This window comes from Cupressus sempervirens, chromosome 3 (genome assembly GCF_028749045.1).
Source record: "Cupressus sempervirens isolate cs-2001-9-10 chromosome 3, ASM2874904v1, whole genome shotgun sequence".
NCBI lineage: Eukaryota > Viridiplantae > Streptophyta > Pinopsida > Cupressales > Cupressaceae > Cupressus > Cupressus sempervirens.
Window position 1 is genome coordinate 89335677 of NC_143120.1, and position 26935 is coordinate 89362611.

The 26935-nt window shown below is 35.2% G+C and overlaps 1 protein-coding gene across 3 annotated transcripts in view; it reads left to right on the forward strand.

Annotated features, from left to right (window-relative positions):
* LOC149564911 (Chaperone DnaJ-domain superfamily protein) overlaps nucleotides 1-26935 on the forward strand; it is a 103259-nt gene that overhangs the window by 66284 nt on the left and 10040 nt on the right. For all 3 annotated transcript variants that reach the window (XR_016361974.1, XM_089818450.1, XM_089818451.1), the window contains one exon: nucleotides 9512-9548. Coding sequence is in view for 2 of the 3 variants with exons in the window: in XM_089818450.1 (XP_089674576.1) it covers nucleotides 9512-9548 (37 nt within the window). In the remaining variant the exon portion in view is untranslated. The remainder of the gene's footprint in view (nucleotides 1-9511; nucleotides 9549-26935) is intronic.

A 26935-nucleotide genomic window follows, 5' to 3' on the forward strand; every position in this document is an offset into this window, starting at 1 on the left:
GAAACCTCTATCTGCTTAATGCAATGCAAAATTCTGGGAGTGGACAAGCAAGACAAAGGCAACCGGAATGAATTGTTCAAATTCCTTCCTGATGATTACTCTCATGTTTTGTAGTAGGCAGGTTGCAATCTAAAGATCCACAGAAGGACTTGGGCTTTGACTCATCACCCTACTGGGGTAATTTTTGATATCTTCCTTTGCAGCCTTCATGACTTGTTGAACTTATGTGGCTTCTGCTACGACTGTGGCAGGACTAGTAGAATTATTGCTCGATTTATAGTTTGTTTTTTGATAACTGATAGTACTTGGTACTATTGCAGTAACTTTCATGGTCTAGGTAGCTCGCTTATAGCCTTTGTTTAACTCTAATTGCTTGATTTTAGGCTTCTGTTGATGTTTTTCTGTTGTTAGTGTGCTATGTTTGTACGCCCTTGGGATATTGTTTTGTAAAGGGTCAGCACCCTAGTTTTTGCCACTGATTAAATTCAAAAGCCTATATTTACTATCAAATTTATACATCTAAGGGATGACATGAATTTGTCGAACTTCTATGCATAAGGTTAACTCTTTGGTTCAAATACACAACTTGCTTTTGTGATAAATATCAAGTGGTAGAATGATGGAACTTACTTGTGGTATTCACTTGTGAAGAGTTTTGAAGATGGTTTATCTGTAGACTACGAGATTGACATTGCTTGTCTATTTGGTAGAATGTGATGGGTTTCATGTGTTACAATTTAACATTGAGATTTTTTAAAACTTGCAATTCCATATAGAATTGATAATTGTTGGAAGCATGTATGGCTATGTAGGTGTAGATGTGGTGAGCTGGAGTACATGTGACAACAATAAAGAGCATTGCTAGTTTTGAAGGTTGTTTTAAGATACCCCTAAAAAAAGGTGCAATCAAGAAATTGTCCTTGCTACCGCAAGATTAGTGCTGGTTGTGATAGTTGTATAGGAAGACATGTTTCTATCAGGAGCATTTGGCTAGCAACAAATGCCATTTCTAGTGTGCGGCAATGACTAATAATCTATGGTGATTATCCGTGTTGAAACGTCATGTTTGGTAGCAAATGTGGCATACTTATGCCATTGTATGGTTGATACTGCATGGAGCAGTTAGAAATTGAAGGAATTTGTATTTCATGAGGAAGTCTTAGTGTCTATATATAATTGCTTGTATGGATAAACGAAATTTGGTTGGCATGTGTATGTGATAGTAGATTTTGAATTCATTGATGAGATCATTAGGTTAAAATAGATTCAATAGTCCTATAGAATGAGACTTTGTACAAAGGCGTATTGTATTAAATTGTAGTATTCTAAATAATATAGCTATGATGATTCTCTGGGGTGGGTTTTTTTCTTTAAAAGTTTTAATGTGGAGTCTCAAGCTTTTCTTATGGAAGCATACTATAGCGTATGTTTCTTTGAATATTCTTGAAAGATTGTTTAAATACTTTATTCTTTCATTGCATAAGCTTATGTTTTTCCTCTTAGTGTTGCAGGAGCACGTTGTGGCTAAAAGGGCCTCCAGGAAGTCAAATATGAGAAGTTTGTATTTTAATGGACTTTGAATGTAAATAAGCCCTAAAGGGACCAAGTTTGATGTAGTAAGGCCATTGAAAGTCAATTACCATGCTATATGGGTCATTATGTTCATAGGTCTTGAAAGTTGTCATGTTGCACAATATTGGTATATGGGGTCAAATGGTCAAATTTGGAAGACCATGAGTTTTTTTTAGCATTTTTAGTCACATTTGGTGTAAAACCGCAAAATGAAACCATTTGGGGTCTTTGGATTGACAAAATGATCAAAAATTGTAAAAGGTGCAAAAAATGCACAAAGTTGTCAAGCAACTTTTCAAAGTTGCTTGAGAACTTTATACGGAAAATGGTTAAGGGGTAGTTGGAGTTAGTTGGTCGGTCTTGGTGGTTGGAAATGATTATAAAAATGTTGTAAATGCTCTCAAAACAATGTAATGGTTGGTGTTCATAAGTTTGGTAATATGAAACAAAGGTTCCTTGCAATTATCCATGGTTTCGTGTGTGAACAAGCTAATCACAGACATTTTCCATGATGATAACTAATTGAAATGATTTTCAAGTTGGTTTGAGTTCGCAGTCCATTGTTTCCTTTTCATTTTGGCATTGAAACCAATCATTTTCATTCTGTTTAGTGGGAGATATTCAATTTCTTTCAAAAATTGTTAAAACCCTACCTAGGGTTACCAGTAAGTAAGTATAATAAAATGTAAAAGTAGCATGTTTTATGTCCAATAAACTTCCAAATTGGGAGGATGAGAGTTGTAGCCATGTACTTTGATTCCAACAAGAGTGCAGGGACCCATGCAATCATTTCCACGTGGATCTGAAAGAGACAAGTCTGAACCTGTTTTGTCAGAACAGTTCAGGACAGAGTACACCATGTTTGGGTGGCATTTCTAATATATTTTGGATGGCTATGAGGGTGTGATGACATGTGAGGAGAAGGTCTTTGGCAGTCCAAGTGGATGGGAGACCGAGGACACACAGACAAGGGACTTAACGGTGACTGTCTTAGGGAACAAGGCAAAACTGTCATAGTCTGACAGTAAATAAGTGTTATGCATGTATCTGGGTCAGGATTGTGTTGATTAAGAGTCTGAGGGTTGGAGTAGATCCAGACAGAGGTGTCAAGAATTGAGAGTTTGATTAGTCCCTTGGGAAGGGATAAGATAGACTCAAACATTAAGGATGATGCCTATTGTATGGTTAAGGGGATTGGGGCATTCACAAGAATAACCTGATTATGTAAAGTGTCATAAGGGTTTGGGAATACTGTCTGATGTTGTAAGGGCATTGGGAATGCTTGTCAAGGATCTGACCAGGGACCTGGGGATTGAATAGAGAAGGCTAGGAGCCTGCAAGGTCAATGTGTTACCAAAAGGGGCAATATGTAGACAGTTTTGAACAATGATGGATCAAAGGCATTTGTTGAGTCAATGACCATGTTTTGAGTGGGTTGGAGCCTTGAGTAGGTTCGGGGGAACCTTGTGAAAGAAAGGTGCTGATGAATTTGTAGATTGGGACAAGAAGTCTGTGTGTGTGGTTTGGTTTAGTGTGTGGATGCTCTGCATCGCTTAGTCTCTCAATTTGTAATGGTCCCCAAATTATGAGGACCCAAATTCTACCCTAGTTTACAAATTTAATCAAAACAAGTGGGGTTTAGTGATACATTTCACTTTGATTGAGACTTTGGAATCATTTTGTAGTCATGACTCATAATTTGTAAATAGATTTCTTTAGTTAGAAATAAGTATATATTTTGGAAATGTAAAACAAATCAATAGATTGCTCAAATCAATTTTAAGTTGACTTGAGAGAATGCCCTAGAGACACTCTAACCTAGGCCCAAGAGTGGGTATACCATCCCTCTTGGCCTCATATAGCACGTGCGATCCATATGAGGTGGTGAGGGGGGTACCTAGTGAAAACAATTTTATAATCTTATGGTTATATAGCCATTTAGACTTACAATGCTGAAATGAATTATATTTCTTATATTATTTTTGGTGGTAAACCACACAGAAAATTACAAGATAATCATGAAACAATTGTAGTTAAAATCTTGTAATTATTGGCAGCAGCAACATACAGATACTCTCTAATAATCAAATAAGAAACGTTCAATTCTGAACAATGTTCATTAGTATATATTGGATAGCCCAAAATGCAGTTGTATGGACTGTTGTAGCCATTTGGAAATTGTGTATGAGGATTGTAGCAGGTCCAAAATAGCTTGACTGTAATTCCAAATGGGATGGCTAGATTGATAGATGTTTTAGGGTTTAATCCCAAATTCTAATTATTCATCAAGCAATCTAATGAGTAAATCTAAACATGTATGGCCTTCACAAAGAGGTCCAAATAGTTGATATAAACAGTGATCTGATTTTACTTAACAAATACAAATCAATATCTCCTGCAAACTTGAAGCATCACATGGTATCCAACCTCCGCTACAAAATTGATAATCAATGCCTCACATGCCAAACAAAACTAGTAATAGTTTCCAACTATTCAGAACACCGATAATCTTTGAATGGAATTTACTCAAATGAATATGAGGGCCTTTGCCCTTGAATCAGTTTGCCAATTTTTTTTTTTTTTTTTTCCAGTAAGAAATATGAATGTTCATTTGATCTCTCAAGATATAGGGTTTCAATACTATAAAATTGGTATGTCTATTGAATACTCAACTCCTCATACAGGCATTTGAGAGAATTAATGCAGTTGTCTTTATCTCCATTTCCCTCTAAAATTTATGTCTAGTTTTTCTTTTTAATTAACATTACTTTTGGACTCCATTTCTAGTGACTTTTTGCCTTCTTTATGAAACAGCCTTCATGCTGCCTTTTTATGAATATAACATAAACTTCATTTTTGAATAACTTAAATTATTAAATTTTTTCCCTTGCACCTGCAGAACACAATTCTACTACTGAAAGAGTGTGGGAGGGGGTGAGGTATGAATCATTAACTTCCAATTCTCAATCAATTTAAACTTTGTACAAAACTCATTGAATCTCAATCTGAAATTTGAAAGGAATTAAAATTTAAAACTGAAATTGGAAAGAGATGCAGCCAGAAGAAAACTATGCGCAAGATTTTATGTGGAAACCCAGGATGGGAAACACCACAGTGAGAAATGCTGTTAGGATCTAATATCCTGATCAAATCTCACAAATGACTCAATTACAATCTTAAGGGCACCAACCCTAATGAGTCACAGACCCCCTATTCTAAGAGCACCAACTCTTTCAAATTTGAGCACCCACTCAACAGCCCGAGCACCAACCTGTCATCAATCACTGTGTAGATTACAATTGACTTTAGCTTCAAAAGATTTACACTTTACAATAATCAGAGAATGTAGACACATAATTAAAATCTGTAATGTCCCCATCTTTTTGGCCTCTTAGTGGAGTTCTTAGTCTTTCATTCTCCAAAGGATACGAGGAGAAACAAGGGAGAAATCAATTAATTATCTGTAATGTTATCAATTATATGAACATTAAAAAGTAACCTTATATTTAATTAATGTTATAAAGCAATAAAATAAAATGTCTCTAGAAGCATCCACCTCCTCATGTTCCTAGAAGCATCCACCTCCTCATGGTTCTAGAAGCTTCTCCTCATGGTCCTAGAATCTTCTTAAAAAGAGCCACCTCCTCTTGTCTCTAGAAGCTTCTTGAAGGATCCACCTCCTGATGTTCCTAGAAGCTTCTCCTGATGTTTCTAGACAATTCTTGAAGGACCAACCTCCTCATGTCTCTAGAAGCTTCTTGAAAGATCCACCTCCTCATGTTCCTAGAAGCTTCTTGAAGGATCCGCCTCCTCTTGGAGAAAAAGTATAAATAGGGAGACAATTAAGATTTTGACCATTGAGTTCTTGACAATTGCTTTGATATGCTTATTTGTGGAGCCAAGGACTTCTACAAAGCTACGTCATTAGTCATTGGGAACACTCATTCCCATTGATAAGCATAACTAAGGTGCAAGGTCACTGGGAGACGGGGAGACTTGGAGGTCTTCAGTATTGGTACTGGTACTGATAGGACAATTTCTCAAAAATAGGGGGTACTTGGAGACGGCAATTTTTTTTCTAAAGTTTAAAGAGTCTAATACTAAATATAAAATTTGGAAATAGTAATATTGTAAAACTAAAAGACTAAAGTAAATAATAATAGTAATGTGTCACATTAATATAGAGTCAAATATTTCAAAACTCACATAATCACAATATTGTATCTCATTGGTCTTAATTTTTGCATTGAAAAAATTAAAATGAGGGCTAAAATATATAAAATTATTTAATATTATATTTTACATTTATATTTTATCAGGAGACTTCGGGGAGACTTCACTTTTTGCATTAGAAGACGAAATCTCTAACCGTTTTTGAGGTCTCCGGAGACACGAAAAGTCTCTGAGACCAAGACGCGAAGTTTAAGGGGGAGACGGGTCTCCCTGAAACCATGCTGAGGTGGTGAAAGATCCTCTGAAGGGTTGCAGTTGTTTCGGTGAGAGATATTCAATCTTTCACATTGGTATAATTATGTTCAGATTTCATGGAGGTCAACTTGATATAGGAGAGCTTCTAAAGGAAATTCCTTTGTAAGCCAAGAGTCTTGGCCATCACTCAATGATTGTAATCAGTCATTTGCATCTTCATTCTAATACAATGTTTAGATAATTTTGAACACTTTTGCAAGCATTTCTATTGTTACCAATTGAAGTTAAGCATATTAGAAGCAATCTGCAAGATATTCCTTTGTGTATAAAGTGTTTGATAAGGTCAAAAATCATAAATTGGAATAAGAATTAGTAAGGGATATTACAAAATCTGAATATTTCCAATTTCTAAATATACTCTGTAGTATTGTGCCTTTTGATAATATAATTCTACAGGTAATATTTTGAAAACTAGCTTCAGTAATCTGAAAATCAATACTGAATTCTTCTTACACATAACAATACTTTTCAAGCTCTTTTGAACAGAGAATACTCTTTAGAAAAGAAATTTCTGTTATACCTGATCTCTACAAACATAACTCATCAAAAAAAACTTTATACTCCATATCATTGGAAGTTTACGAACAAACTATTGCAAACTGAATAACTCCAATCTTCAGAAATTTGGTTTCACAACATTTCCATCAGGCTTGCATTAAATGTCTTCATCAATCCCAAATCACCACTCGTCAGACTTGCATTCTGCATCAGACTTAATACAATTTAACAATAACTTTCATGCACTCAACTTCCTCAATCGCAGAGATATTTTCCAGAGCATAAAGACATCTCTCAATGTATTCTAACAATTGCTATATTGCAGTTATATTAAACTTGTTTCTAACGATGGTTGATAAATAGATTTCTATTTCTCTATGGACAACATAAAGTAGAATGTTCAAACTGACAGAGTAGTTAGAATTAGTTTGGAAGTTCCAACTGCTTTATTCAACTTCTATCCATCACACTGTTTTTGATAGCAATATAAAAATAAATCAATGTTGGTCCTGGAGGAATTTAAAGTTGATTATTTTAGATGTTGCCAATGATAAATATCAAGTATCTTAAACCCAATAATGGCCAGTGAATTTTCTGTCATATGGCTGGTGAATGTTCTATCATATTCTTCTTCCAAATACGATGGTGAAATGTCACAGGACGCTGTTAGTTGTTTACAACATTTAGAAACAAGTACTCATCACATTTACAGCCCATGCATATTCACTGCATGTATATATGATGTGGCCATTCAATCATAACCCCTGTATATGCTACTGGTTGCAATGACAATCAAGATTCAAGTACAGCCTGATATAACTCTGCCCTTTTCTCCTTTTCCCTGACAAATATTCTGGAACCTAATATAACACTGCCCAGCTCTGCTTATAATTCCAGACATAAATATATTGGTGGCACTTCTCCAATGGCAACCAATATCAAATCACAAAAGGTTATGGATAGAGAAATTCCGATTCTTCACTTTTGAATGCTTTCAACACACACACACACACATTCACATGCTTGAAGGAAGACTAAAAATTCAATTTTGAAACCAATCTTATTATACTGCTGTATTTATCTTTTGACATCAATTATGAATAGATCGGTAAGTGTAACATCACTATCCCATTAGCTTATGAGAAATCAAATGATAGGACGACTTTCTCTTGGAGAGGGGACATGATAGCCTTCCCTTCCCAAAGCTTGGCCACATGATCCAAATTTCTCTCTCCTTTCCAAGTGGTTTGCTTTCTTGGGGTTCTCTACTATGGACCAAATCCTTGTTTATGGTCTTGTTTTAATGTTTGTCGTCTAGTATCAATCATCTTCTTTAGGCATGACAAATGAAAATGTGAATTTTGCTATTTTGAGAGAGTTCTAATTTATTTATTTATATTCTAACTCATCTATCCTTTCCTGTACAGTCCATTAAAACAAGGTTCAATTTTTTTTGCTTGACTCCCTCTTTAGAGAGAATTGCCTGTATGGTTGTAATCTTAAGATATTCATATCTCCAACTTACAAGGTTCACCTTCTACTATACGGATGCACATACATTTCTGCTGATTCTGAGCATGATGGAGATTGTTGAGAGGTTTTAAATTATCTTGTCTTTTATTAGTTACGTCTTTGAATCTTCTAACCCAATTTTAAAATATGATCACATCAACAATGACTGTCAAACTTTGTTGTCCACATAATGTCATGAAGGGGATCATCTTTGAAGAAATGTGATGCGTGGTGTTGTAGTAGTGTTCCATTTGTTCATAATTTTCGTTTGTTCATTCGTTTGAGGGTTATAATTGGTTCTCAGATTAAGCTCAACTCCTATAAGTTTAGAAAGCACCTGCTAGAAAAGGTTAATAAACCTCTATCTTTTTCACTAATGATTGTTCAAGGCAAACTATTGAATCTTAAATCTTCTTTGAAGAACATTTCTACTGCTTGAGGTGCCTTATGAGAGATAGCAAAGAAACACTTGATTAGTTTTTCTACAACAAAAAAAATATAGTCGTTACCCTGCACCCTTAGGAGCTCTTTGATAAAAACCATTGAAATGTTCTCCCACTTCTGATATGGAATAGGTAGAGGCTGAAATAGATCAAATGGATAAACCTGGTCAACATTATTGGTTGACAAGACATGTATTCTGTTATGTACTAAAGCACATCCTCTATGAATCCTTTCCTCAATAACTACTTGATCTCTTTGGAAGTCTTGCAATACTTTGTGTGGTCTGCCGAGAGGGTGTTGTGAATTACTCTCAATACTTAATTTTTCATTTTTGACTAAGGTAAAATATAAATTCTATCTTTGTAGGGCACGAGTTCATTCGCTACTTGATATGTATCATCTTGCAGCTTACCTTTAATGATGTTAGTAGCAAAGGCATTCTTAGAATTTTCAACTAAAATATGAGTTTTGCAATCAACTAAAATATCGGTAATAGAACAAAGAGTTGTTTAACAAGGTATCTGCTGCTATGTTTTTCTTTCCTTGGACATATTGAATAGCAAAGTTACAGGCCTAAATTCTACACTAAGGTTCATCTGGCTTATGAATTACTTGTAGCTATTTAAGATTTTTCAATGCTGCCATTGAACTGTTCCCAGGCGCATTATCATAAAGTACTCAAATACAATAGATGTTAGCATGACATCTCTTTAGGGCTGTTAAACTACTGTCTTTTCTCTTTATTTGATACAAATGCATGTCTATTCTTTACAATTTATCTCAATATGGTTTCTGATCAGTATGGAATGATGCTAATGGTCTCTTCTGATGCCTTTTTGGTGCCTTAATATATTCTTTTCATTTGTGGAAAGTGTTTATCCATTTCTGCAACTAATTTGCATGATCACTTCTAAGCTGTAAAATTAGCATGCATTAAGGTTATGGAGAAATTGGATGATAAGGTGATTGATAGTGAAACCATCTTTTTTGTACACAGGTCTAGAGCAGAATCATATTCTGAAGCTGAGATAAAGGTAAATAAACTATTTGAAAAAGATTGATGTATTACACATAGTTCAGATTTAATTTCTTTGAACTTTGAGAAAAGTAAAGCGGTATGCAAATAGATATCTTTCCATTCAATTATATGTTACTTCACTTTACTTAACTAGCATGCAAGTAAGCAAGCATGGCGACAGATATATGTAATTGATTAAAGAATAAATTTTGGTTTAAGTCTTATCAAATAATATTGAATGGGGCCCTGATAGGAAAGGTTTTTGTACTCCATAGAGGAGCCAACATTGCTCTTGTGGGCTTACATGGACTGCCTGATACAATAAATTGGTGTTGTTGTTGGTGGTGCCCTAAACTATTACAATCATCTTTACATAAACATGTATTTCAAGAGCACTAATCCAAATAAATATGTGCACACAAACAACTTTGGAATTGTTGATTACTAAAATATGCAGCTAATTACACTTGCAACAGAGATTCAATAGTTACACAAACAAGATTGCCCACTGTTGATATGCAAGACAGAAATTTACAGCTATCTAGACCCAGGTTTAGAGCCAAATGCAAGTCCAGGGTGACTTTGACGGCAGATAGCTGTCCTTCACAGTGTGACAACAGAGACAGAAGTTAGCTATAATTTTAGCAATCTCTGCTTCCAAAGAAACAAATTATTACATTTACATAACTACCTAGAAGAAATATGCACAATCATGCTATATATAAAAGAAAAGAGCACAATGTAATGAAATAGGAGTTTCTTCATTTATAATCTGATATGTATCGGATACAAGAGAAAAGCTCATCCTTGAGAAGAAAATGCTAAGGTATGTTTAAGAACCAAAACAATACTTTAGTTGCATCCAAAAGTTGAATATATTAACGTTTTTGTGCTCCTCTCAAAAAAATTATGTAATTTGAAGAAAATAGCATTTTGTTTCAGGTCCATATATAAAAGTTATGGTTTCTAATTGTTAAATTTGGTAGCATTGATCAGGGTGGAAGAATATAAAATCTGATGACTGACTTAGTTTATTTATATTAAATCCATCATCTAATTCTTTCATCAGCGATCTGACTGTAAACATTTCCTTGATATGAAACCCTTGATCATCTCTTGAATTCGATCATGTATTATTATCATGCATTACCTTATATATTGGTTGATCTGCATTAGTTATTACTAATGATGATTGGTATCAATTATTTTGTTTGCCAAACTACTGATTAGGATTGGGACTATTTCTAATTAGATTGAAACGTCATGTCTCCTTGCTATCAATAGTCATGACCGCCCTTTCAAAGGGCTATATATGTGGATATAGTTGCAAGAGATAGAACCATCGAAAAACATAAATAGTTCTATATCTACAATCCGATATCAGAAGCAACGAGAGCATTAACTCCAGATTTAATTCCTCAAGTCTGATTATTAAATTTAGGACTGTGATCGCTTGAAACCTGCAGGAGAGGATGATAAAATCAGTATTCTGTAAGTGAAATAGTTGCAGTCTGTGATTAAGTTTACCAGTGCATTCACATGGTATCAGAGCCTTGTTAGGAAGATCAGAGGTAAACTTGAGAAATCAGAATACCTACGTTGATAGAGTTCTGTCACACTTCATTCAAAACTGAACAATCCAATCAGATTTGAAGATCACCTTGAGGGAGCCAACAACTTCATACTGTGGAAATTAAGAATCATGATGATATTGGATGAGCACAAAGTAGATTCATATGTGAAAGATAAAAGGTGACAACCTGAGGATGAGCCAGAAAAATCCCAATGGATTGAAAATAACAAGAAAGCTATGAAATTGATAGTGGATTCTGTGAGAGGCCACACAGTACCTATTCTGGCAAAACAGACAAGTGCATACCTCATGTTGAAATCTCTAGAGAGCACCTTCGAGATAAATAATACAGGCAGAACCCGTGCACTCAAAACACAGTTGAGTCACACAAGTATGAACAAGAGCTCTGCTCGAGCTTGAGCCCCTGCCTTTTGAAGAGCTTAGCAAATTTTGAAAGAAAATTGAAATAAGTAACCTATTTTTTGGTCAATATTTTAAGTGGGATAGTTTAAAAAATAAATGATAAATGTTAGAGAAACAAAGATCATCACATGAAGCTCTTAATAAGATTTACTGTGTGATGGGAGCTATCTTCTTAACCCTGATTTAATAGAATTTTGACATAATATTCGAGAAAGCGTACCACTTTTCATCTAGATGGCGCGTGCCCCATAAAATTAATCTTTACTCCCCTAACACAAACAATAACTACAAACAATTAAGTTAGTTACAAACGATAGAATTATATATAAACACAACTAGAAGAAATGTCATAATACAATGCATTATCTAAGACCTTAAGGAAGTGCCCATCCCATATGATTGCCATTAACTTAGAATTACACTAATAAAAACAAATAAAAAACAATGGGAGGGTTGGAAGATATATTTATTTTGTCTTCAATTATGTTTGACTTAGATATTTTGTTTGAGCTGTACTAATATTGTAGGAAAATTTGAGAACTAGTAAGAAATGAAAGAGAAATATTTTTAAGTTCATCCATATTCTTTTTTTTGGAAGGTCTAGGGAACAATGCAAACTAAACATTTACCTAATTTCTATCATCTTATGAACTAAAAAGCTCTATTACCACAAAAGTTCTTTCCCAAACTCTCATTTTATCAATAAATAAATTGTAAGAAATATTATGAAAAGCTACACTAGTATAAATACTATAATTTTATTGTTTACATTGTATAATTAAATATAATGTACAAAGTAAATTACAATATTTACATTAATTTTAAAGTTTATTAAAATATTTGATTTAATTTTTTAAAGCATTCACTTACTCTCTACTTTTTAAATTTTTCTATTTAACATTTATTAAATAATTAAATTAAATTACTGACTAATTTATTAAATATTTTTATTAAAAAGTAGAAGAAAAATATACGAAGGCAGTGTGAGCTATGAATTAAATTTATAATATTTTATTAAAATTAATTAGAAGACACAACTTTGCAATGGTTAATCACTAGAAATTAGAGGGACATTGTTCTTTTGGTCTGCGTATTGTTTGTGTTTAAACATTTCTGAATTCGACTCAACTGGGAACTTGTTGGAGAATTTGGCCTTCTGCTATCATTTCAGTCAATGATGGGCACCCTCTCGACCATCTCAAATATATGCTAAGCAGCACTGCATGCATGCCTTCGAAAAGTACCGGATGTTTGGAATTGTGAATCACAGAGCTCTGCAAAACATCCAAATAAGTTGTATATCATGATCATTAAACTCTAGACACCTCAAATCATAAGCAAAGCTCTATAATATCCTAAAAATTTACAAAGCACTTACGCTCCACCCAAAATTAGACAAGTTCCGGTTGCAAAAACACTTCTTCCATTAACTCACGATACATGACTTGTTTGGTGCCATATCATGATATGAGTGCCCACATTCCGAACACCACTTCTGTTCTTAACAGTACTCCTTGCCTTATTCCAAGCTTTACACTCCCATTAAGTGCCTCTACAAACTTGGCAATCGTCGTCTCCTCTCCTACCAAAGAAAACATTGTTCTTATTGATGACAGAGCTTCCTCTGCAATGTTGCATGCCATGATGTGAGCAGTTATGCTCGGGAAAGATAAGGCCTCCTATGTTATACCAACTGCTCTCACACAGATGTTCCAGTGATTGAAAGAATATTAATTAGGGCTTGTGAAGGAGCTAAGGCCCTTGATTTGTTTCCGAAGCATTTGCTAGGGTTTCAATTCAATAGTGAAAGGCAAGAGAGCCAGTCGGCTTTGTTGGAATCAGAGCAGGGGTAAAGCAAACCCACATTGTTGAAACATGAAATTTCAATAAGTTTTCGGCTCAAATTTGTGACTATTTGGAATGACAGGGACTAATAATTTGACAGTTCATTAATGATGTGTTGATTTTGTTAAGCAGATGTTCCGATGGCGAAGAGATTGTCCCTAAAATGATTTGTGCAGAAACGGGAAAAACAAGTATGTTAAAATTTCTTGCCTGGTTTGTGACAGTGTTTTAGGAGAAAAACAAAGCATTTCATTTGATGGATTTGTGCTTTAATCTCAATTTGTATTTGAGTTCACCTCATCACCACATATACTTCTGTGGTGCTGTTATTGAAATCATTGCTTAGGCGGCTGCATTTGCTTTGCTCGAACAACAAATTTTGTTGCTCAAATGTGATAATGGTTATAGTGTTCTTAGGACGTAATTGATAATATTTTTGTACAATTTTTTTTGAATTCAAGGGGTGTGCATATTATTTCTGCCTAGATTTTCTTTCAAGCTTGGATAAGCATGGAGTTCTAGCTCGGCAGGTGGGCAGAGGTGAGCAGGGCTGTTGATCTCAGATTATATTAGCGTCGGAGGAATGAAAATTCTAGAGTTCTTCTGAAAAATCTGAAAGAAGTTTCTGGAAACTATTTTCCCTAATTTTTAGTGTCAAAAAATTATTTAAACCCCTACTATAATTGCCCCAAGCCAATCATGAAATAGAAATTTCTAACACAAAATTAATTAAAATATAATTTGCCTTTTTAACTTTAGACATTCATTGACTTTGGGTGTAAAAATTAATTATAGTCAACACCATTGAAAACATTAGTACCCTGCCTTATGTAAGGTAGGGACTAATAAAAGAGAATTTGTGACTGCCTACTTCATGAGAATAATAGAATTGATGGATCAACTATCTAATAGAGGGGATGAGATAGAAAGCAAAGACTGTTTACAAGAAGCGAGGCAGTTACGAAAAGGAATCAAAGAAAAAATGCATACACAAAGACCTTGATGTTCTGAATGCCAAACATCAAAAGAAAGGAAAGAACTTCAAAGGAAGAAAAATGATCATGGAAAGGGCAAGGAAAAGTGATATGCTTCACAAGTCCAATGTTTTAGATATGATGAATATGGACGTTATGCTGCCAAATGCCCTGACAGACTTAAGAAAGAAGCATCCTATGCTAAAGTGAAGAAAACAAATACAAAAGAAGATCCTGAGAAGTTTCCAACGAAGTCAATACTGGGGCGATTGATAGTGGGTCCTTTAAATATATCATTGGATTCCGAGAACATCTAGATAATATCGTTGAAGAAATTGAGGAAGAGGTAACCATCGAAGATGACTCTGCACATCCTGTAAAAGGAGTGGGGACCTGTAACATCAAATTAGATTCTAGCATCACTATCCAACTACAAGATGTATAGTTTGTATCAGGAATTAAAAGAAACCTAGTACGTATATCTGCCCTAGAAGATAATGGATCTAGAGTCACTTTCATAAATGGAAAAGTCTTGGCATGGCCAAAGAAGGCTACTTTTAAGAAGGCTAAAACAATAGGTGTAAGACATGGATACTTATACAAACTCTGCATTGAGTCAAAACAAGCTCTCATCCATGAAATCCATGACTCCAATGAAATCTGGTATAGAAGATTAGGACATATACATTTTTGAGCTCTAACATCTATGGAAAAATTAGTAACAAAAATTCCCTAACTAAACACAATCCATAATGGAACATGTAAGGGTTGTGCATTATAGAAGAACACTAAAGGATCTTTCCAAAATAGTCTAAGAAAAACTGAAAATGTATTGGAACTAATCCATTTAGATTTACGTGGACCTATGTCAACTCCATCAATGGGAGAGTCTCTATACTACGTAATTTTTGTGGATGACTTCTCCACAAAGACATGGACCTACTTCTTGAAATGCAAAGAGTTAGAAGAGATCCTTAAGAAATTCAAAGAATTCAAGGCCTTAATAGAAAACTCATCTGGAAAGAAAGTTAAAACCTTGAGAATTGACAATGGGAAAGAATTCACTTCCGAAATCTTTAGAGAATTTTGTATTAATGCTGGGATTTAGAGGTAGTTCACTATACCCTATAATCCTCAACAAAATGGGGTAGCTGAGAGGAAAACCATAACCATTGTGGAAGCTGCAAAATCAATAATGTATGACCAAAATCTTGATACTTCGTTTTGGGTAGAAGCGTCAAGAACAATTGTCCATAGACAAAATAGATGTCCTCACTCACATCTTGATAATAAAACACCAGAAGAGGCCTTTACCAGAATAAAACTTGATATAAGCCACCTTAGGATATTTGGATGTTCTGTGTATATATGTGTACCTAAAGAGAAAATGACAAAATTAGAACCTTTTGGGAGAAGGAATTTTTGTAGGTTATAGTGAAATTTCTAAAGGCTACAAAATATACCTACTTGATCAAGGCCAAGTAGAGTTGAGTAGAGATGTCGTTTTCGAGGGAGACATTGCATTCAAAAGGTCTAAGGGCTCAAATCAATTAGAAATTCAAGACTCTCTTGAGAACATGGAGGAAGATCCTAATTCTGAGATTTAGAGGGAGCAATCAAAAGAAAACCCTAATGAAAATCATACTAGTCTTGAGATTCAAAGGGAGCAAAGTACTAATGTTTCACAAGAGGAAACAACCTCTTTGGGCTAGAAAGGTTGTTGAGGAAGCAAAAAACTTCGTTGCACTGAAAGGCACTTTTGAGAGAGTAAGAGGCCAAATGTATTATCAAACTACGTGGCACTAATGAACGAGATTTCAAATGTAGAATCTACATGTGTAACTAAAGCTCTTAAATACCAAGTATGGAAAGATGCCATGCCAAAAGAGTATCAATTCATTCTAAAAATTGGTGTGTGGGATATAATACTTAGACCTAAAGGGAAATCTATTGTTTCCTCTTAATGGATCTTCAAAATTAAGCATGTTGCAGACGACAATGTAGAGAAACATAAGGCATGTTTTGTTGCGAGAGGCTTCTCATAGAAGGAGGGAATTGATTATGAGGAGACATTTGCACTAGTTGCCAGATATACGTCTGTTAGAGCGATTATAGCCATTGCTACAACAAAGGGTTGGAAGATACACCAGATGGATGTAAAGACGACATTCTTGAACGAGACTATTGAAGAAGAAGTCTATCTAGAACAACTTGATGGATTTGTGATTCATGATGCAACATCCCATGTATGCAAATTGAAGAATGCCCTGTATAGTCTTAAATAGGCTCCAAGAGCCTGGCACGAGATAATTGACAAATACCTTACAGGACTAGGTTTCTCTAAGAACGAAGCTGGTCCAAATCCCTAAAGTTATTAAAGTTGAGATGTTGATATTAATTCTATATGTTGATGACCTGATGATTATAGGAGATCACCTAATTGCTCAATGCAATAAGGATTTGGCTTCAAAATTTGATATGAAGGATCTGGGTTTGCTACACTACTTTCTAGGATTGGAAGTCTGGCAGAAACTTGATGATATCCTTCTAAATCAAGGAAACTATATTGTTGACATTTTGAAAATGGTTTGGAATGCTGAAATGGAAGCCTATGTTTACACCCATGGAAACAAACCTACATAAGTTGAAAGAAGCAACAATTGAATCCAAATTTGTAGATCCTACTTTATATAGACAAATCATCGGATCCCTGATGTACTTGGTTAACACACCACGTGACATTTTCTATACACTGAATGCCTTGAGTCAGTTTATGTGTAGACCATGTGAAATACACCTTGTTGTTGCTAAACGCATTTTGAGGTACCTACAAGGTACTATTGGATATGGACTCAAATATAAGAATGTTGATCTAGAATTACATGGATACTCAATTTTAGATTGGGCAGGAAATGTGACTGACCGAAAGAGCACATTTGGGTGTTGTTTTAGTTTGGGATCAGCCACGATCTCTTGGATAAGAAGGAAGCAGTTTTCTATAACACAAAGTTCTATTGAAGCCGAATACATTGCAACCGTTGTGAGAGCTAGAGAAGCAGTATGGATTCGAAAATGGATTCAAAAACTGATTGTGGGACTGTTTGGAAAGTCCTTGAAACCTACTAATATTCATTGTGATGATCAAAGTTGTATCAAGCTCTCAGTTAATCCTATTGTCCATGATTGATCCAAGCATACAGAGATCCTTATCATTACTTGAGGGATATGGTTGAAAGGAAAGCAATTCAATTGGAATATATTTATACAAATGATCAAACAATAGATATTCTCACCAAGCCTCTCTCTAGAGTTAAGGTGGAGTACCTCAGAAAGAAACTTGGTATGGTTGAAAATTTGAAATGTAAATTAATTGAGGTTAAATCTCAAAATTTGCTCTTTTCTGCTAATATATATTTTAAAGATGCGTAATTTGTAAACTCTTTTGTCATATGTGTGACTTTATGACTTTATGGGCCTCACTTGTGTATATTATTGAAAGGTGAGGATCTTTCTAATAATGTACACTTGTATTTAACATTGTAAGGTGATGACTTTTCAATGTCTACTATCATGCTGTCTTGATAGTTAAATCTCTCAGACTAATTGATTGATATCATGCTGACTTGATATCTATTGCAGATCAATTTGTTCTTAATGAGATAATCATGGTGGACATTATGTGAGGTATTGTCCGTGGACATGCCATGACATGTTATGGTAGACATCATGCGAGGTGATGTCAGTGCACATACCATAACTAGGATATACAAGTATCATGCTGACTTGATATTTTGTATAGTCCTTGATATCAAGTGCTAGGTGATATCTATACTCTTTCATACCTGGTTGCCTTCCCTAGATAAGAGGGAGTGTTAAATTTGGTAGTGTCGGTCAGGGTGGAAGAATATAAAATCTGATGACTGGGTATGTATACATGAATACATGCATACATACTAGATTGTATATATTAAAACCATCATTTAATTCTTTCATCAGCAATCTGACCATAAACATTTTCCTAGGTATGAAACCCTCGATCATCTTTTGAATTCGATGATGCATTATTATTATGCATTACCTTATATATTGGTCAATCTGCATTAGTTATCACTAATCATGATTGGTATAAATTAGTTTGTTTGCCAAACTACTGATTAGGATTGGGACTAATTACTAATTAGATTGAAACGTAATGTCTCCTTCCTAGCAATAGTCATGACTGCCCTTTCAAAGGGCTATATGTGGATATAGTTGCAAGAGATAGAACTGTAGAAAAACATATATAGTGCTATATCTGCAATCGGATATCAGAAGCCAGGAGCATTAACTCCAGATTTAATTCCTCAAATCCAAATATTAAATTTAGGACTGTGATTGCTTGAAACCTGCAAGAGAGGACGATAAAAGCAGTATCCTGTAACTGAAATAGTTGTAGTCTGTGATTAAGTTTACCAGTGCATTCACACTAATTTCTGGAAGATGAGTAAAAAGTAAAAACTGTTAAAATATGGCAGTTTTGTAATTGCTTGTTGGCAGTTTTGAAATCAATCCCTGCAAATTGGAAAAATATGAGGATCTGAATCATTTCAGTGATCTTGTCTCTTTCATGTTTATAACGAAGGCTTGTATATACATGAGTAGTCTTCAAACATTCTTTAAGAAGCAACCCGGAGTGCAAATCATAGCAAAGGAGGAGAACTGAATTGGAGTATCGTTTAGAAATATAAATCTCAAGTAGTGATAGGGTTTACAAACATTATATTACTCCTTGTACTCTAAGTTACTGGTATTGGTATCGGTATGGATTTGGGTTTGGGTTTGGGGTTTGGTTGATGGGCTTGGGCAAAATAAATTTGGGGGCTAGGTTCATATTGGATTTGTTGAAAAAAAAAAACAAGTAAAAGCACAAATATATATGTTACAATTTAAAATAAAAAGTGTCTGGCATCAATAATCAGCTGTCATTGATCAAGGATCATCACGTGGGTCTTACAAAAGTATCATCACCATCCATAGTAGATGATGTCAGTATTGGCAAGCTAGAAGAGCCGCAATGCCTTCAGCACTGGCATTAGTGCAAGCACTAGATAATGCAGTCAGATAAAGCATACTATCAAAATATAATAATAGGCAATGTACGCTAACTACATGACAGAAAGGAAAACAAGTAAGCATCAATTCACTGTAGAGAAGATTGTTCAATTTGATGATGATATTATAGATGAGGACCTGAAGGAAAACTTGGAGGCTTGGTTCCCAAACTTGTACTTGGAGAGTACTTAATGTATTGACCAAGTTTGTTGGGGGCCTAGGTAATGCACTTGGCACACTTGGCACCCCTTGCTGAGGTCTAAGAGTAGTGCTTCCATTGGCGAGGGGTGGCACCCCTTATAGGGTCTTGGGGACAGTGCCACTAGAGGATTTCAGAGGCAACATCCCTTGTGGGGTCAAGGACTTGAGACCTTGGAAACCACATACACCTTCATGGTACAATTGTACATCATTTTGGATTTATTCACAACAAAAGAAATGAACTCATTTTTGTCTTAAAATTCATTAGAATTCATATTTACGGTTTGGAGGATGAATTACAATTTTAAGGCAAAAAATGGTAAATCAAAGTCAAAATAGAAAATCAGCCAAATTCACTTCAGCCTCACCTAGGACAGATTCGTAGGGTTTGAACGGGACCTTGCCAAATCCTAGAGGGGACTAAGTTGCCTCCATCGACTAGCTTTTAAATCTCTCACAAAGTTTCTCTGGGATAAATTTATAATGCAGTCAAGCCTGTGGACAAGTCCAGACAAGCAGCCAACTACACATGTCACACAAATTTTACAATGACAGAAAAGTGCTCTCGAATGATATTCATATTGATATTATCTAATTTGAAATCTTCAACAAAATATTGCTTTCAAAAAGCAAAGCATACATTAGATTCATGGCCTTCGTGGCCTCTCTTTATAGAAAACTAATTTACTCATAATCTTATTCCCATGCTCTGTTCTTCATCTTCTTTATTACAGATTTGACTATCTAAACCCCACGTTCAAAGGCATCCAACTCCTCTTCAATGCCTCTCTCTTTTAATTCTGTGTTGAATGCTTTTTAAGCAGCCTCGAAAGAGGCATCCAGCTTGTTGTTTCCTCCCTCAATGTTTTGTAACTCCTATTAATTTTTTTTAATCACTTCAAATTGTTGTTTAATGTTTAGATTTGGAGAGCATTCATTTTCATATCATTTTAAACATGGAAACTAGTATTTTATTGTAACATCCACTCTTCCTGAGTCTTAACTAACATCATATCATATCAAGAAATATAGTTAATAGTTCATATTAGTAGGAAGATAGTTTTAACAGTTATGTTTATGTGAATGAGATTAATGGTTACAAAACAGTTAAACGAAAATTTCATAACTAACAATTTAAAAACATCATCAATGATTTTAACAAGGAATTTAAAATCTACATGCTGTAGAATTCAAAACAGAAATTTGTCTAGGGATGCTTCTACAAAACTCAGGTTAATACATATATGCCACTTAGGAACAAATAGCTGTACCACTTTATCGAAACATAGCTACCATCAAATACCATTATATAATTTAGTGTATCAAATACCATTGTATCATTTAGGACATCAAATACTATTGTATCATTTAGGGCATCAAATACCAATGTATCAATTAGGGTATCAAATACCACTATATCATTTAGGGCATCGAATACCACTGTATCATTTAGGGCATCAAATACCACTGTGTCATTCCTTCTCCTTCCATTGTTAACTATGGCAATAACATTCAATTAAAAAATACACTCATATTTATTATTCACATAAATGGGAGACTGAAATAACAATCCATCAGATAAACCTATCTCTTGCATAGAGATATATTCCATGTTCAGTTTGAAGATCAACCAATTGCATAGAGATATATTCCATGTTCAATTGGAAGATCAACCAATTTAACTAGTTACCAATTATATTGACGAGAAAAGTTACTTTCATTAAATGAAATAATTGAATCGATGATATAAATCAATCCATCATATCTTCTACTTGTATAAACATCATCAAAGTAAAATACCTGTTACCAACAAATGTTTGATTGCATAACTTATCTTTGTCTGGTGTATGTCTTGACATCTTGTGGAGAGGGGAAACATTGTTAGGGGCTTAACCTCTCAACCGTGGACCTTCAGAATATCCTCACAAATCTCATTCGAGAAAGGCCCTCCCTACTCGGAATAGACATGGAACACCTTGTCCAACCACTGAGCATTTTGGTTCTTAATTCCACCACTCAACTTGGCAACATGGTACATATTGGACAAACATGAGCTTATTGGATAGTTCTTAAAGTTTATCATATCAAATCTGATTCCTATTCCTTATTTTTGCAAAACTTCCTTTCTACCTCTTCACCCGCTTTCTTGGCCATCTAGCCAAGGTGAGTCCTTGGTGTCTGTTCATAGATGATATCAGTTCACTTGCTGAAACTCAGCTGATGGAAGATAATAATTTAGTACTGGCATGAAGCTGTCCTTGAGACTCGAGGACTTCTCTCAAGAAAAATCAGAAGATTATATTTTAGAATTATAAGACAAGCTGATTCGAAAATGAAAACATAAACATGGCATAATTATTCAGTTTCAGACTTGAACATGGTCAGATAACTTGGTAAGCTTGATCGAATGAACTATTTCGATAGTCATATTTTACTTTACAATCAAGCATTGAACAAATAACATCGGAGAAACTCCCTTGCATCTAGATTTCGGATGCAATAAATATACCAAATAAAGAATATAAGCTATTCACATAACCCGATCCATAATGGATTTGAACTTGGTTAATCTCGACTGGCTGGCTCTCAAAACGGCTTTCAGAATACAGTCCCTTTGATAACAGAAACAACAAGCTCGGATTCACTTCCAATATCGGCTGTATGAAAAAGAGTAATAAAATGAGAAGGAAGAACGGTGAAGGAAAGCAATATCGATGATAGCTGCAAGAAACGCTATTGAGCTTAAATGTAAAACAATAGAGAAGGCTTCAATTGAAACCACGACTCTTGATGGCAGTTGCAAGAAAAGATTATCGACTTCTTGGTTCACCAATTCAAAAGAAGGAATATTGCCAACTGTACTCATCGTTCCTCATAAAGACTTATAATTTTAAAAGAAAGAATTCAAAGGACTCCTTATTAAAAGAATAATATATATATATATATATATATATATATATATATATATATATATATATATATATATATATATATATATATATATATATATATATTATGTTCGAATGGTGTCGTCATACTATTATTGTGTCCAAGGTTATACCTATTAGGATACAAATATCTATAAACGTGCATTATTGGGAGAATTTATTTTATCTTCATATCCTCTCAATATATATATGTGTGTGTGTGTGTGTGTGTGTGTGTGTGTGTGTGTGTGTATGTACTTATACGTATGATCATAGGGATGAGCTTGAATAATTTAATACCATGGTGACACCAGACCTTTATACATATGTGCATATATATATATAATGAAATGATGAGAATACCAACATAAACCATTTAGAGGTATGAATTTTGATTATGTTTAAATATTTAATGTTTTATTTGCTGTCCAAGTAGCTCATGGTATTGTCCAACGTATGCTCTTGCTTGCCTAGTTGTTTACCTTTAGACATGGTGATTCAAGATTCACACCTATTTGCCTAGTGATGGTGGTGCCCCTGTGCCCCAATTCTTTTCTGACAATGCTTTCATGCCTTTGACATGCTCCCTACAAGGAAATTCTCCACAATTAAATCATATTATGATAACAAGTTATTAATCATAAACAATCATAACAGCTAACCTCCTTTTCAATTCCCATGAATCCATGATAAATAATCAACTTCCCAGAATAGCTTTAAAATACCATGATAACAGTTAACTAGCATTTCATTTTCATATGAAATTATAATGATAACCATCTTGCGATTTTAGATGATTGTAACAAATTTTAACTGTTAACTGACTTAACGTGAAACCTTAATGGCTATATGAACATTTTAAATTGGGTAAAAAATTGGGATGTAACATTTACCAATTCAATATTAAATGAGCTGAGGAGTGCACAAGATGCCTAGAAGCCTCACAAAAGTGCCCATAAAATTGTTGACAAACCACTTTTCAATGTTGATTTTAAATGTGCAAACGTCTTCCAATTTCTCTAGCAACATACTTATAAGGAGTTCTGACCTTCATCTTCAAGAATACGTGTAGATCAAAATTCACCTAACATTAACTAATATACAAAAAATTAATCCAAAATCCTAGAAAGAGCTATTTCTGGTGTTTCAACCCTCTTTCCAGCAACTTACTCAAATTTTGTAATTCTACACCTGTGAGTGACTTCTTGATGATGTGAGATGTCTGAAACCACCATAAGAGAATGAAAACTTGGAAGATAAATGATAATATTTTTAGATTGGGTGATGCAAGGTCACTTGTGAACATGGATGCTCTTGCATCAAAACCTTGTTGTTGTGTCACATCTTTACATTTAAAAACCTTTTCTTTGCATTTCATCATTCCATTTCTACCCATTTGTTGTCCTGCATTTTGTCACCACAAAATGTAGGTAACAGTACGAAACTTTTTTAACTTAGTTTTGCATTTCTCTAAGATAATTTATTATTTAATTGGCCAACATTGATTAACCAATTGATCCCAATTTGTCTAATGAATTCTTTTATTGAAGGCTTTCGTCAAGTCCTTTTTGTTTTTCATTTTATTAAGCCTATGCTTGATTTTTGAAGCCTTTAATGTCCTTTTTTAATGTTTTGTGTGTGTGTGTTTAATTGCTTTTAGTCTTTTGGTTTTGTCCAATCTCTTGCTTTCAGTTTTCCCTTCGATTTGGTATATCTTAGAGCTTTGTTGGACTTGGCAGTCAAAAGATATGATCATTTAAGTGCCCAAAAGGTTGACTCTCCAAATGCAATTGTATGTTTAAAAAATCATGTTATATTTTAATGTTAATATTCACTTTTTGAAAAATATAACATAAATTCACTTAGAGCCAAACCGGTACACTTTCTACTAGTGTTTGAGTTAGTGTTGGTTTATCGATAGTGTTACCCTGGCGCGGGGGGACGTCGGGATGAGTTTTGGGTGCGGGAAAAAAATAGCCTTGATTTGGGGACAGTGGGGGGACGGCGAGGGTGCGGCGGTGGGGGAGTGGAGGTGGGGTGGGGGGGTAGGGGAGGAGGGGGAGTGGAGGGAGGGGGTTGCATAGTATATATATAATATATATGAGTGAAAATGCTAATTATGAAATGATACTTCAATATATTATATAACATTAACATACCAAATATAGTTGAATACAATGAATAGAGAAAATTGAAATGTGATTCACAAACCATAAGTTCAAACTTGAAACTTGAAACCTCATAACTATTACTAATGACCATTTAACAAATCAACTTAGTTCAAATTGCAAGATTCAAAATTCATTCTTCAAATATGATTCTATGAATATCATATATCATAAAGATGCTCATGATGACAATGAGCCGAATAGCATGAAACAATGAAATAATAATAATGTATCATAGCCATATCAAAGTGAGTACCCAGGAAGCACCCCGCAAGCACTCGGGAAGCACCCAGGAAGCACCCGATGAGCACCTAGGAAGCACCCTGCGAGCACTTGAGAAGCACCCATGAAGCACCCCGTAAGCACCCAGGAAGCACTTGCGCACCCAAGCACCCTGGAAGCACCCAAGCACTGTGTCCCCCTTGGGTGCTTGACTGGTGCAGCGAGAGTGTGGCAGCGAAAAAACTCCCGACGGGGGTACTCGGGTGTGTGACGCACCTGCACTGGGTGCTTACGCGCACCGAGTGCGCTGGGGTTTTGACCCGGGTCCGCGCACTCGCATTACACTGTTTATCGGTTTCACTATTTCCAGCTTTAGATAGAAGTGTAGTTAGAGATTTCATCTTGCCCATTACTCATTTTGCAGGTAAGTGGTTTCTTTCTTGAAAGTTAAGAGGAAAGAATATTGGTAATATCCTTTCAAAATCTCTTAACTTCTTGTTTACCTTGAGTTGATCCAAGGAATGGTGAGAAGGGGGGAATCTGGAGGTTTGGCTTTGTTCTAGGACCCTCGTAAGATTTCTCCCCTTTGGTGGATTTCTAGTCATTACTCCATCTCCATGGTGTCTACTGCCTTGGACTCTAGTGAGACTATTCTAGTGACAAATGTTTATGCTCCTATTGACATTCGTGGGAAGATTCATCTCTGGGATCACATTAGGTATGTGCGTTCTTGTGCTCCTTATTTTCCTTGGATTTTAGGAGGTGATTTTAATTCTATTTAAAGTCTTGAGGAGAAAAGAGGAGGTTGGTCTAGGCTTGGCCTTGCTTTTGATCTTTTTCAAGCCCAGGTGGATGTTCTTTCTGTTTATTGATGTTAAGCCTTCAATGGGGTTTTCACTTGGAACAATAGACAGAGTGGTCAGGAAACTATCTCAGAACGTTTGGATGGGTTTCTTGTTTCATGTTATTGGGTTGGCGGTGGCCTAATTATGAGTTCTGAAATTCTTGATTGGAGAGGTTCTGATCATTGGCCGATTAAGTTCTCTTCTTCTCCTGTTGCACTCCCTAAGAACCCTTCTTTTAGATTCTAGCTTATGTGGCTCCGAGACTCGTCCCTTTATGATTTGGTGGCTAAGTGGTGGGGAGACGATGGCCCAGCTTATGGCATAGCTATGTTTGTCTTTGAGACGAAACTTAAATATGTCAAATATCATCTTAAGAGATGGAATACTTCTTGCTTTGGGAACCTTCAATCTAGAAAGAGGAATGCTCTAGATCATGTTCCAGTGATTACTCGCCAAATCAAGGACTCTGGGCTTATAGAGGCTCTTGGCAAGGCAAAATCCCAGGCTATGCGGGATGTGGAAGAATGGGAACTTCGCGAAGAGATTTACTGGAAACAAAAGGCTCGCATTGATTGGTTGCATGAAGAGGATAGAAATACTACTTTTTTTCATCATTCTGTTCAGGCTCGTCGTAATAAAAGGCTATATTTCTTCTCTTGTTACTACTGAAGGACTTAAGATTTCTTCTCAGTTTGCTATGACCAAGGAAGCCCTTTGATTTTATTCTAACCTTTTTACTGAGGATTCTTAGCTTGCAACTGAGGAGGAGAACTTAATTCTTTCATGCATTCCTTCTCTTATCACCAATGCTATGAATGATTCTCTTCTTTGTCCAATTTTGATATCTGAACTTGAAGAGGTTGTGTTTGGGATGAATAAAGGTAAAGCTCCGGGCCTAGATGGCTTCCTTGTGGAATTCCTTCAGGAATTTTGGGAAATTATTAATATGGATCTCTTGGAGGTGGTTAAGGAATCCCTTCAGAATAAGCAAATGCTTTCTGCATTGAACTGTACTTTACTGACTCTTATCCCTAAGAAAGAAGGTGCTGCCAATCTTGACTCCTTTTGTCCCATTGCTCTTTGTAATGTTGTGTACAAAATTATCACCAAATTGATTGCTGATAGACTTAAGAT